This window comes from Elgaria multicarinata, chromosome 5 (genome assembly GCF_023053635.1).
Source record: "Elgaria multicarinata webbii isolate HBS135686 ecotype San Diego chromosome 5, rElgMul1.1.pri, whole genome shotgun sequence".
NCBI lineage: Eukaryota > Metazoa > Chordata > Lepidosauria > Squamata > Anguidae > Elgaria > Elgaria multicarinata.
Genome location: NC_086175.1, coordinates 68,085,697 through 68,098,993, shown reverse-complemented (window position 1 = coordinate 68,098,993; position 13,297 = coordinate 68,085,697). Strand labels below are relative to the sequence as shown.

The 13,297-nt window shown below is 40.1% G+C and overlaps 1 protein-coding gene across 1 annotated transcript; it reads left to right on the top strand.

Moving 5' to 3' along the window:
* The first annotated feature begins 565 nt into the window (after positions 1-565).
* Positions 566-10,453, top strand: FUNDC1 (FUN14 domain containing 1). Its single transcript, XM_063126554.1, has 5 exons — positions 566-635; positions 3,863-4,019; positions 6,244-6,319; positions 8,192-8,320; positions 9,814-10,453. Exons 1-5 carry the CDS (start codon positions 605-607, stop codon positions 9,889-9,891), a joined length of 471 nt encoding a protein of 156 aa, XP_062982624.1. The 5' UTR covers positions 566-604; the 3' UTR covers positions 9,892-10,453.
* Positions 10,454-13,297: the final 2,844 nt, after the last annotated feature.

The following is a 13,297-nucleotide window of genomic DNA, read 5'->3' as shown; positions in this document are numbered from 1 at the left end:
TAAACTATTGCGAAGAGGGAATTTCATCAGGTGCTGTATGCATACAAATGACACCCGCTCTAATTCCTTTTAAAGGTACAGGAGCCCTGTCCTCTTTTTGATATGGTCACCCTAACCAAGGGCCTGTTCCTAAACGGGCGGGCGTGGCGGATCCTCCCCAACGCCAAGCGAGCTAGAGCAGGGGTAATATAAAGCCGTTGCGCCTGAGATTAAATCCACTGTGGATTTCTAATGCATCCACCGTGTCTGAAGATTTATTAGATTTTTCTATGGCACTTTGAGAAATCTTGGAACACGGCATAACCCCACAGCCGAACTCTTCTACATTTCTATTTCCTGGAGCGGAGCGTAGGTCCCTTTCCTATGCATGTCTTGGTTTCGGTTGAGGAAGAAAGCCAAACTACAATCCCCATGACTCCCCGGGGTAGTTTCGCAGGTGACGTCATCCCGCGAGAGCCAGAGCCTAATTTTTTTCTTGTGCGCGTGCGCTACTGCCGGAGCCTGAGAGTTCGGAATCGCGGGGGAGGGGGGAAGGAGTGTCGAAGAGTGGCGGGTGGGCGGAGCAGTGCGGCAGCTCCCCCCTCCCCCTCCCCCAGTTGCTAACATGGCGTCCCGGAGATCTCGCTCCGCCTCAGGTCAGTGAGAGCCCCATTTCCTCCAGGGCTGCCTGGCTTAGCTGCCATGGTGCTCCCCCTGCCACCGGTGCGGAGCTGGCTGGCGTTGCGTATGGCGCTTAGAGGCGCAGGTGGAGGAAGTGGCCCATCCGCTCCACTCCGGAGTCAAACACGCTCTTTTCCGGGCTCACTTGGAACCTGTTCTTCTAACCTACCCGTCGCCTTATGCTTTTCCCAACCTCCGTCGTTGCCTGCTGCTCTAGAGTAGGCGGAGCTTGGCCGGAGCCTTTTCTTCAGGCGCCACTGTATTTATTTGCAGCATTTTTACCCCGCTCTTTAGTAAAGAGGCACCCAGGGCGGCTTACAAAGATCAGTAAGAAATGTGAAGAATAGGTTTTATAGCAGGGGAGCTGGATCCCTGGAAGTAGCATCGCCAATAGCGGGAATGATGGGAATTGCAGTCCACCAACACCTGGAGAGCTACACGCCCCCCAGCCCTGCTTCTGTGGGAAGGTGACATCCTGAGCTCTTACTGGGATCCAGCTGCTTTTTCCAGCAAGGATGTTTATTCCAAAGGCTTCCTCTGTTCCGTGGGCCTCAGTTCCCTAGTAACTGTTTAATATTGTACATAAGAAGAACCCTCCTGGATCTGGCCAAAGGCTGCTGTGGTTCTGTATCCTGTTTCTTGTAGTGGCCTACTTGATGGCTCTGGGAAGTCTACAAGCAGTGGCCTAAAAGCTATAATTTCCCACTGCCATTTCCCCCCAGCATATGGGATTTAGAGGCATGTTGCTCTTGATCCTGGAGATAGTATGTAGTCATCATGACTAAGTGCCATCAATGGCTTTATCGTCCATGAATTTGCCTGTCTCAGTGGCTCAGGTTGCTGCAGTGATGCATTCTGTTTGCTGGAGGAATTAAGAGAAAAAGAGTTTGATGGTTCCAATTTTTTGAGGAAGCCAAAGACAGTTGGTGTGCAATCCTTTGTGTGTTTAGACAGTCAAAAATTCCCAAAGGAATTGTAGAACTTTTGTCTGTCTAAATATGTATAGGATTGTGCTGTTACTTTTTTCACCCACTTTCAAATATGGGTTCCACACCTAAGAACATAAAGTCTGAGTTTGACAGACAGAAGTTTGGGAGCATATTATCATACAGTGCAATCGTTTGAGAGAAAGGATTTGCTGAAGCTCCTTGCTGACTATGTATTAGGTGGTAACCTTGGGTTTGTAGGTGCACTACTTGTGAAATGGTTCTTAGGGCAGGGCTATGCCAGGATTGAGATGTCAAATGTAGACTCAAGTGGGTTAGGTGTGGAAGAGTTGTCATTTGGTGTGCTTTAGATCAGCACCCTGTCATATTTGCAGTTAGGAGGGTGAAGGATTGAAAGGATAGATTGCCTTTCCAGTTTAGTGGGTGGAGGATGTATGTATAATTGTTGTTGTGAACCTCTCAAAGAGCTTCAGCTATTGGGTGGTATAGAAATATAATAAATAAATAAAAATATGTGTTAATCTCTGTTAGTGAATGCCTGTAGTTATTCCAGATTAAGTAACATTTTGTAAAAGCATACTATTCTATGTTACATCTGTTCCATTTTATTTCATCTGTGCCATCCTTGAACTAGGGCACAATCAGGCAGTATCTGCATGCACACCCAATACCATGTAGTAGAATTTACCTGAATATGATCTTTTCTTATGGGATATTCCTATAACAGTAGCAAAAAAGTAGATGGGGAAAGTATATGTATAGTCCATGTAGGTTTTTCTGTTGCTCCCAAGAGCCATGTGGGTAAGCAGGAGATCCACAATAAATGTGTATCAACTGTAGATCCAATATTCTCCATAACTCAAAATAAGCAATGTTACTCTGCTTGAGCCTCTTGCAGGTATTTGCTTCCCACCCAACCCCACCCCAGTGTTTTACTTTTCCAGAATATTAAAGTTGAGTTTAATGCCTTCAACTAACTTTCATTTATTATGACTTAGGGAACATTCTCTTATTTATAATTTTTAATATTTTTAGGAGGTGTCAGGAAAATGTCAGCTGTACACAGTAGTACTGCAAACTATAGATTATTTAGGTTGTACATCCATACCCACAACATTACAGGTTGAAGTTTTTTTAAGCTGGGACAGGATGGCTTTGGTGTCAGCTATCTAATATTTCTTAGGAAATAAGTGCTTGACAATTATGTTTTAAAGATATACTGTACAGAGAATGAAGGCTAGAGCTTCATTTTAATTGTGGCTTGTTTATTTCTCTTTGCTTAAAATTGTGTTAAAGTATTTTCTCATTGCCTTGAATACAAAATATAAGAGACAAATTATTCCACAAATAGAATGTTCTATCTATTCCATGGCAGGATTGCCTGATCTTCCTCTCAAAATGGTGATATTTTTAGCTTTCATTTTGTTTTCTCTTTTAAATGTCATTTTAAGGGGGGACTGAAAATATTGTGAAAATCTGTCTGCAGTAAATGCTGTATATCTCTGTTGCAATTGATGCCTATGTATCTCTGTGCCTTTATCTTTGGATTATCCTTTCCTGTGTACAACTCATTCGAAGTACCTTTTTTGCCAATTGTCTACATCTTACTAACACTGCAGAGATGTGTATATGTGACTGCTTTACAGTGTTTGTGCATGTGTGTTTTATGTTTAAAGGGGCTACATTAAAGCACTTGGTGAACTTGCAAGTCAAGGCCTTGGAATTGCCATAGAGCTTAATTATAGAATGTGTCCAGTGATTGTATGTTGCTGAAACACACATGTCAACACTAGAGAAAATGAAGGATGCTGTTTAATGTGTCCTTAATGGATATGGTAGTGTTTTATACCATGCAGCCCTGAGAAAGTATTCTGGGACTCAGGCCCCATAGGGAGACATTTTGGATCCACTTATATAAGCAATGCTTTTTAAACTGAATAGGAACTAAGTGACCAGTTTAGCTAACAATATTTAGAAGTATAGGAGGTTTTGTTACCTTCCCATAATACTCTCGAAGAAGACATTCAAATGCATTCTCCCTGTCTCTTTATCATTGTTCTTATTACAAAGAAGACACGGTTGTTTTGTATAGCTTGTTCTTCAAGACAGCTGAATTAAAAAGTGTGTTTTTCTAAATCATTTTCAGAATGGTCGGTATTTGAGGCTAGAATTGTTGGGTGCCAAGCTGAGAGCTACGTTTTCTGTCTTGTTTTTAAGATGCAGAGGGAGACTAACTTTCAATTTCTCTTTCAAAGAACATGACAGTGAAGATGACTCATATGAAGTTCTGGATTTAACAGAATATGCAAGGCGTCATCATTGGTGGAACCGGGTGTTTGGCAGAAATTCTGGACCTATTGTAGAAAAGTATTCTGTAGCTACTCAGATTGTAATGGGTGGCGTAACAGGCTGGTGAGAACAGATCTTCCTTAAATACTGTAGTGTACACTTATTTTATAGATGTAATCCATTTTCTTCTAGAAGTATTTTACAGTGCTGTATAATGTAGCATGAAATTTCAGAGAACAGGCTTAATATTAGTAAAAGAGAAGTTTCAAAAATGTGTATACTAAGTCAGACCATTGGTACATCTAACTCAGTATTATTGACACTGACTGGCAGCAGTTCTCCAGGATTACAGGCAGGAGTTTTTCCTGGTCTACCTGGAGATTCTGTGGAAGTGCTTTACCACTGAGCTATGGCCTCTCCCCAAATTGATGCAAGCCTTGGAGAAGAAATGTCACAACTATTACTAAGTTTTTCAAGGGGAGCAGAGGGTAAGGAAGCAGCAGCCAAGCATCCCTCCACTGTGCCTGGATCTGTATGAGGCTATAAGAGGGAGAGGGAGAGAAAACAGCAGCCCTTCCACTGTGTTCATGACCTTCTGAACTTTGCAACTAAGTATCTAGTGCCTAAATTTATTTTTTGTTTTTTCCCCCTCCTCCCTCCCAATCCCCTTTCCTTCTGTGTCATGTTTTTGTTTTTGTTTTAGATTGTAAGCCTGTGGGCAGGGACTGTCTTAAGAATTATTTTTGTAAGCTGCCTTGAGAGCCTTTTTTGGCTAAAGGGTGGGATAAAAGTGCTATAATAAATAAATAAATAAATAATAAAAGGGGATTAGAAAAGTTTGCTTTATTAGTTGCCAATGTTGTAGCTAAGGTGTTTTTTTTCTAAAAGTGACTAAAGATGATGAAACTGGGTAAGAGATTATTTGGCCTTCTCATGAGCTGATGGGGCACCTGGAAAAGCAGACCCAACTGCTAAGCTCTCCTACATAACACTGTTATAGTTTGATCCAAGGACCCACACATTTACTTCTGCCACAGACCATGAGAAAACTGCAAATGGCCTGAGAAAGTAAAATCCATAGCAATATGTTTTTACTGAGTAAACGTGTGCCTATGCTTTGAAACAGCCTTCTCAAGCCTGGTGCCCCCTGGATGTTTTGGACTGCAATTCCCAGCATTCCTGACTATTGGGCTCTGCTGGCTGGGGGTGATGGGACTTGAAGCCCCAAACATCTGGAGGGTACCAAGTTGGGGAGGGATGCTATAAAATGTAATGAGATTGATTTTCTGTGCAAAAAAAGCTGTTGAATTTCCCATTTCCCAAACGTACTCCTGAAGACAGAACAACATTTTTGGTACATTCACATCTTTATATTTACACCTAGCAAGATACCAGTCTGTATGAAGTAAATATAACTAAGGTAATTTTATCAAAAGAAATATTATATTTTTCATTTCAAAGTTTGTTGAAGGAAACAAATTATTTTTTAAGTTAAACCATTCCTCTGTAGCATCATAATGTTGCTGTTCAAAATGAAAAATATATTAGAGCTTCAGATTAAAAAAAATTGTTTCAAAATCACAATGGAGACAATATACATGGGTAGTCTGAAAGAAACCTAAAAGAATATATTCAAAATAGTGGCATAAGTTATATAATAACTATACAGTTTTCATAGCTGACAGCATCTTTATTGTTCTGCTCAGTGTAGTCCATTTATAGAGATGAATACATGAGCGACTGAATACATGCAGTGACTAAATATAATATGGTCTTATTTATTTATTTATTACATTTATATACCGCCCCACAGCCGAAGCTCTCTGGGCGGTTTACAACAATTAAAAATCGTAAACATTAAAAGTATACAAAAATTTAAAAAACATAAAATCAGTATAAAAACAACAGTATCCATTTAAAAACAACAATTCTGGGGTCCATTAAAAACAAACTTAACGTTGTTAAATGCTGTTAAAATGCCTGGGAGAAGAGAAAAGTCTTGACCTGGCGCCGAAAAGATAACAGGGAAATAGATTCTGGCCTTGCATTTTAAAAGATTTCTAAAAAGGAATCTCTTGTTAGGATGTATGTTGTTTTTAACTCCATGTTACCTTGTCTGCATGACCAACGTTCTTTCATATCTCATGTGCCAAGAGATTCTACCACTTTCCAACAGCAGATTAAGTTAATAGAGTTTCCTGAGTCTTGGAATCAGAATTCTGGAATATAGCAACCAGTGGTCAGATCATTCTCATTGCCTATTCTTTGCATGATTACTTGGAAGTAAATGTGTAGTAAGTATACACAGACTGCCAACATAATTTCATCTTTCTTTTCTTTCTCTAAGGTGTGCAGGGTTTTTGTTCCAGAAGGTTGGAAAACTTGCAGCAACTGCAGTAGGCGGCGGCTTTCTTTTGCTACAAGTATTTATTTAATTAATTTCTTTAATTGTTTAGAAAATGCTGTAATTTGAATATATATTAACTACTCTGACACAGAAAGGAAAGTGGAGCCCATAGCTAAAGATTTTGTGCCAACAATTTTTTAGAAGTGGGGAAGTGATCCATCAAAGGTAAATAATAGGTCTATAAAAATCTGTCTCTATAAAAATCAATCTGTGGGGTTCTATGAGTTGTCTGTAATTTGATGTTAAAGGTTGGGGCTGAAGAATTTTTTTAATGGTGAGATCCAACCTTGTGCAAGTACTCCTGCTTGTGCAACACAAGATCCCCTCCCCTCCAAAACTTCTCTGGAGGGTTGGGAGACCCTCCAGAGTAGATTTGAGGAGTGCAGGGGTGCTGCAAGGGGAGGAGGAATTCATTCCATTGGTAGTGTCTATTCTGTTAGTAGGCTCACAGTTAGCCATAACTATACGCTCAGTGAAAATCCCAATATGTTCATGGTGTGCTTCTGATTACACATCTTGAACTTATATGTATGAAAAGATAACTTTTTGTATTAAGAGTTTTCATTTCTGATTTCATTAGACATAAAATTAATTACTTGGGGCACAATTAAAGTATAAGTAAATGTGCTGTAATAGTCAATAGGAATGCAAGCCAGATATAGATTCAATAAACAAAGGCTGATTGGTGTTAAGTGGCAAAAATGAGACTTTGATGTTTATGTTTGAGTGAAAGGCAATAAGAGTTAATCCCATAAGGATAATTTAAAGAGGAAATCCAGTTTCTCTGCTCTTTTAGTTTAAAACAAAAATTAAAAGTTTAAAGAAGTTATATATACACAGTCACCTGGTTCAAATGACCCAACAGCATATGAAACAAGCCATGGGGTATTGGGGACAAGCGGGAGAGAATGGACCTGATGTTTGTAGATGCCCGCCACTTCCACTTTTACTTAGCAACCCATGGTCGGTTCTTTTGTAGGTTGCTTAGTAGGTTGCCCAAGCCATGGTTTGTTGTTGGGTTAACTGCTGGGTTATTTATCCCCTAAACAGCCCAGCAGTCTGGGTTTAGACAACATATTCAGCATCCTACAAAGGTGCTGATTGTGGGTTGCTAAATAAAGCGGAAATAGCAGGCATGCTGCAGGCAGCCTGTCTGCCCTCTACTACTTGTCTGTTTAAACCCATGGGCTGTTGTGTCTTGCAAACTGGCCCAATAGGATGGATCTGGACTTATGGGTCTGCTCTATGTATGACTATGTCTGGATCCAATCCAGTTGTCTATAGGAATGTGTGATGTGAAATGATGACGGTGATCTCTTTTGCATTAACCTGTGTTGAAAATTTATAGGTAAGCCTTTAACAAAGTAATCCTACCTAGCATTGATGATGTGGTAGTGGGAGATCCACTTTAGCATCACCACCATATTCTGTGCCTTGCCATTTGCTGTGGACAAGGCAGGATGTGGTGGTGGTGGGGTTGGTTCACCTTTTTATTTTCCCTTTCCACTGATTGCAAAGGGAATTAACTGAGCCAGCCCCAGGGTGGCACAAAGTCAGCTGTTTCCTGAGGCATGTTGGGGAAACAGGAGCTTAGAAAGTGGCATCTGTATTCCTACCCCCACCATGCTCCATTTCCCCCTGCTCAGCCAGTGTAACTTTTCTAGTGGCGGGGTTTTTGGGGTGGGCCAGCGTTTCATCTCCACCAGCAGAGTAGAATTGATGCCACTTCCCATGGCCTCAGCCACCTTATTGGTGAGGGAAGGCTTGCTCCCTTAGTAACACAGAATTCTTTATGTGACGGTAGCCATCTAAATGAATGGATTTTGCTAAATATATACAGATGCATTATGCTCTACCTCATATGCTGTCTCTCTCCGATCTTTCCTAGATAGCTAGTCATAGTGGCTACGTACAAGTGGACTGGAAAAGGGTTGAAAAAGATGTAAATAAAGCGAAAAAGCAGCTCAAAAAGCGGGCCAACAAGGCAGCGCCTGAAATCAACACACTGATTGAAGAGGTAAAATGCGTATTTCTATTTAAAGTTGATTGATAGATTTATTATGGCCAAGGTTCAGTGTAGTGCCTTGATGTAAGGTTTGTCAGGTATCCAGCATCTTCACATACTTGACTAGTTATGGTGTGTTAGTGGCCCTTTTATCTTAGAAAAAGGGTGGTGAGTAGAGCTTTGGTCTGTCTGCTTCAAGTGCTGTCTCTCAGTTCTGGATTTACGTTAGCTTTACTCTGGATTTTGGCTGAAAAAGGAAAGGCCTAGCACCTTACCTGCCCCAGTATATAGGGCCTTTACTTGAGGCTGCTGCCTGCCTCTAGGGTTCAGTGCCTGAAGGCCTTTGACCCACTCTACAGTTAATGTTAATTTATTTTATTTTAGTTATTCAATCCATCTGACTCATGCCATGTACTGTTGCTCTAATGAGTCAAGTGTTTATATCTAGGGAAGAGATACCTTAACGACTCCCTAACAGAACACAAAGGCCAATGGCACCCTAAAATGTTGTGGCATAAGCATTCGTGAGCCAGAGGCCACTTCATCAACTGCATTCACCAAGCACCAACGTTGTATTGTTTTAGATGCCAGATGAAAATGTTTTTATCTGCCTGGGCATTTTAACTTGTTTCTGTAGTTATTAGGTATGGTTTTTAGCTGATTGAGGAGTCATTTTTATCGTTTCTTATTTTTATGGATTGATTTTTCACTGTATTTTGTTGTTGTATTTTCTTTTTATGTACAGTGCCGTGGAACCCACTTTTGTGAAAGAGGGGTGGTATTGAATTTTAATAAATAAATAAAATTCATGCATTTTTGCTCATGCCAGCATAAGATTTCTTAGTCTTTATAGTGCCACAGGAGTTGTTGGTTTTGCTGTAATGGGCTAATACAACTCCCCCTCTAGAATCTGTATATAGGATCTCATTATTTAAAGTATGTATGATAACAATTTGAATACTAGAAATGCCACATGGTAAATATAATTCACCAGACACCTTCTATGGAAGCCATATTGAAATGCATGCATTATAATTCAAGGTTAAGGTAGACTGTTCCTTACTTTAGCAATATATCATGGCTGACACAGAGCTCTGTATTTCATAGAACACTAACACTGATAGTGATGTGATTACAAAAAAATATTCTTTGACTTGCTTAAAAGGCGACATCTCCAATCTTTTATGCAGTAGATTTTCTGGGTTGTGTCCAATGATGTCATTCCTCTAGCATTCCTTCCACTATTTGCAGAAACTTCATTTTTATCTTTGCATAAGAATCATATCCAATACTTTGATTTCACTTGGTTTCACATCTTATTACAACTTAATTACACTAGGAGTTGCTTGTGGTAGTTGAGCTAGTGATTCCGTTAGTGCAACTTTTTGTAGAACGCTCAACCACTAGCGGCACAACAAACCTCTTTTACTTTTTTCCGCTAGCGTTATCTTGGATATAATCCAATGCATTTAAATAGGCTATAATAAACTCTCTTTCCTTTTTAGTCAACAGAATTTCTGAAACAGAACATCGTGGTATCTGGCGGGTTTGTTGGAGGCTTCTTGCTGGGTCTTGCATCTTAAGGACATGGCCTTCCATCTTCTCGCTGGCTTAAACCATGATAAAGAAGTACGGTAGCACCGTCTTTAAGTGGGGCACGCTGAGTCGCTCGCTAATCAATCCTGAGCAAGAAGGATGGATTTGTCAGACAAATCACAGTACTTTACATTTTAGGCTTTGCCTCCGTAAGCTTGCCCCAAGAGGTTTGCTGAAAATTCTGCAACGTCTTCAGTAGCATTCCTGAAGAAGAAAACACCTAGCTAACTTTTGTCATGACTTTTATTACTGTATCTCCATATTCTCCATTCAGAATTCAGCATATTTAATACGTTATCTTTTGGCTCTGCACTTTTTCCAGTTTTTTGAGGGGTAGGGTATATATATTTATTATTTAATGCTATCTCATACTGTGGTTAATAATGCCTATGACTAAATGTGTAAGATATTGTGCTTCAAGCGTGGGGCTAGCCATCTTCTGTAGAAATCACTGCAATAACAATCTATAATCTGTAATACTTTTTTTCTTTTGCAAAGATGAAATAACAAGCATTTGTGAACCTATTAAAGAGTGAAGATTGATTATTGTCTATCCTTTGTGTGCACTTCTATACTTTGCAGCAACTTTCCTCTGGCCCCACCCTGTTTTCCCCACCCACTGATTGCTTGGTGGTTTCCTGGCTTTTATGTAGTTTTTCCTCATTCTCAAAGATTTTAATACCTCTCTTAAGACTTAATTACTTGCAGGAAGTATTTTGGCCCCTTCCCTTTTGCTTTGGGCTCCATCTACCACCCGAATATGTCCCCCAAGAGCTTGTCTAAACTGGAATATGGGACTGAAAGAGGTTCTGCCTCCCTGGTGTAAGGACTTAACTCTCCTGCATCTCTCTTAGGCCTCTGGGTGTTTCGTTAGCTTGAACAGAAGAACCCCATTGTTCGCAATCATACACTTCCTGCTCTCAAACCACATTTCTTTTTAACCCAAGTTATGTTGATCTGGTGAAGACACAGCCTCAAGTTGCTGCCACCTCCTGCTTCCAGGAAGCAGCTTAATTGGGGGTGGATGGGGTGTCCTTGAATGAAGTTCTTTAGCATACTAAATCAGAAGTTTAGGAAGTGCATTGCTGTGCTATAGGACTTCCTTAACTTGCTGAGTGAGGAGGGGGAGAATAAGCATAACCAGAGAGCTCCGGCTATTGGGTGGTATAGAAATGTAATAAATAAATAAATAAATAGAAATTAATTAAGGAAGAAGCAGCAGCAGTGAATTACCCCAGGCAGTATGTGAAAAGTGATTCAAAAAGGAACTAAACTCTTCAGGGCATGCAGACTTTGAGCGAACCAGGCATGGTTTGTGCAAAGCAAGCAAAACTACAGGGCAAATTATTTTTGTTTCTGTTTTAATCTACCGTTCCAACTCGCAGTGGTATAATTAAAGGGGCAACTTCCTCGCTTTCTTTTCTTTTGCTGCCCCTGTGTTAACAGCGCTAGCTAAAGCTAGTGGGGCAATAACTGCCATGCGATATCTGTTGTTTGAAGGCTTTGCCTGGCTTCATAGGCCACCTCATTCCGATACAGTCAATGACGGTCTGAATGCTGGTTCTTTGATTTGGGTTTGATTTGGCTCTTCGGGATAGTGTCAATCCTTGCAGTTGTTGCTATTGCATGATTCATTCTTCCAGAGTTTCTGCTAATGACTTTTTTGTCTTCTCGGTTCCTCTTTCTGTCAGAGTCCCTCAGAACTCATTTCTTGGCCACCTTTTTTTCACCTGTATATGCTTTATCTTGGCAATCCGATTTATTTCTTTTGGCCTGAAGTATCATTGCTATACTGATAATGCCCAGCTCTGTCCTTCTGTCCCCCATTCTCTCGCTCTGTTCATAGTAAGGCTTCCAAATGTCTTGCAGCTATTTCTGTTTGGATCATCATCTCTAAATGCAGAATTTGTTCTCTCTTTCTGAACTTTCACTTTCACCTTCTTTCTCTCTCCATTAACAATGTCACACTTCAGATTCAAAGGAATCAAAATGGATAATCTTCGGAAGGGAGACACAGGATGAAAGATTTGGAGTGGAAGCAACATCTAGAAAAAAGATGGTACCATTTTAGCAAAACTCAATCTGAAGATGAGTTGAAGTTCAATTAGAATGCATGAAAATGTTGTTTGAATAACACTGCATAATTATAAAGCATGATTTCCTATTCATCGAATGTATAAAATAGCAACTTAAAGCTTGTTTTGACATCTTAAATGTAAGTGAGTTATTTCAGTGGCTCATTAATGCTGTAGGCCTTGTAGTACATTGTAGTAAATATTTGTGTTGTTTTTATGAAGACAGTTAACCTTCAGTTTTGGTGAAACTGTTAATTGTTTCTTATCTAACCAGTGCAGTACTTTTTATTGCTAATCAAGATGGCTAACATCATAAAAAACAATAAAATAACAATATGCGTTATTAAGCAAACAAACTAAAAGTACAGTGGTGTTTTAAGAGGGAAGCAGGAACAATAAAATCTTCAACTAGACCTTTTGCAAAGTGCAATAAAACCATCTTTACTGCCCAACAGAAAGTGAGCAGTGATTGAGCCAGGCAAACCTCTTTAGGAGAGGCTGTTCCAGATTCTGGGCACAACAACCGAGAGGACTCTCGGTATGCTCACCTGCCATACATTCACCATTGGTGGTGGTGGTGTATCCAGAGAAGGGGCTCCAAAACAGAACATAGTGCTTGGGAAGGCTCAGTATGGGACTTCTTCTTCAGAAACTTGGATCTCAAGCCATTTAGGGCTTTAAAGGTCAAAACCAGCTGCTTGAATTAGGTAAAGTAATGAGGATGGTAAATTGTGCTTTCATCATTGCTGTAACCTCTTGTAAATGTCATTGCTCAACTCGAAAAGTCTATGAATAGTTGGTAGAGCCCTTCATCCAGCAGTCAGAAAGGCCTGTTGTCTGCTGACAAATTATGACTTGTCCAGGCCATCCTGGAGGATTATGACCAGTACACCTTGGCCTATGTCATTTCCAGAATAAGCAAATATATTACCTAAGCGGCTCTGATTGTAGGATACAAGCTTAATTGAGTTCTGTATATACCACTAAATGTCTCAAAAGGTTACACTGCTGGAGCCGGAACCTTAGCAGTTAATTGTCTGGGCAGGTAGTAAAAACAGATGGTGGGGTTGGTTTGACTTGGTGGGGCATAAGTTGGGCAGACCTTGAATTGGTTAACATGCCAAGCAAGTAAAATTATTCTGTTCCATAATTGTTGTATATTTCTACTGTTTCAGTGCATACAAGGTGATATATATATATATATATATATATATATATATATGTCTGTTGTATGACGTTCAGATGTTGTATGATGTGCTTTTCTTCTCCTTGAGTGTGTATATCAATATTTGACGTTCTTTGCTTGTGAAAAAGTACT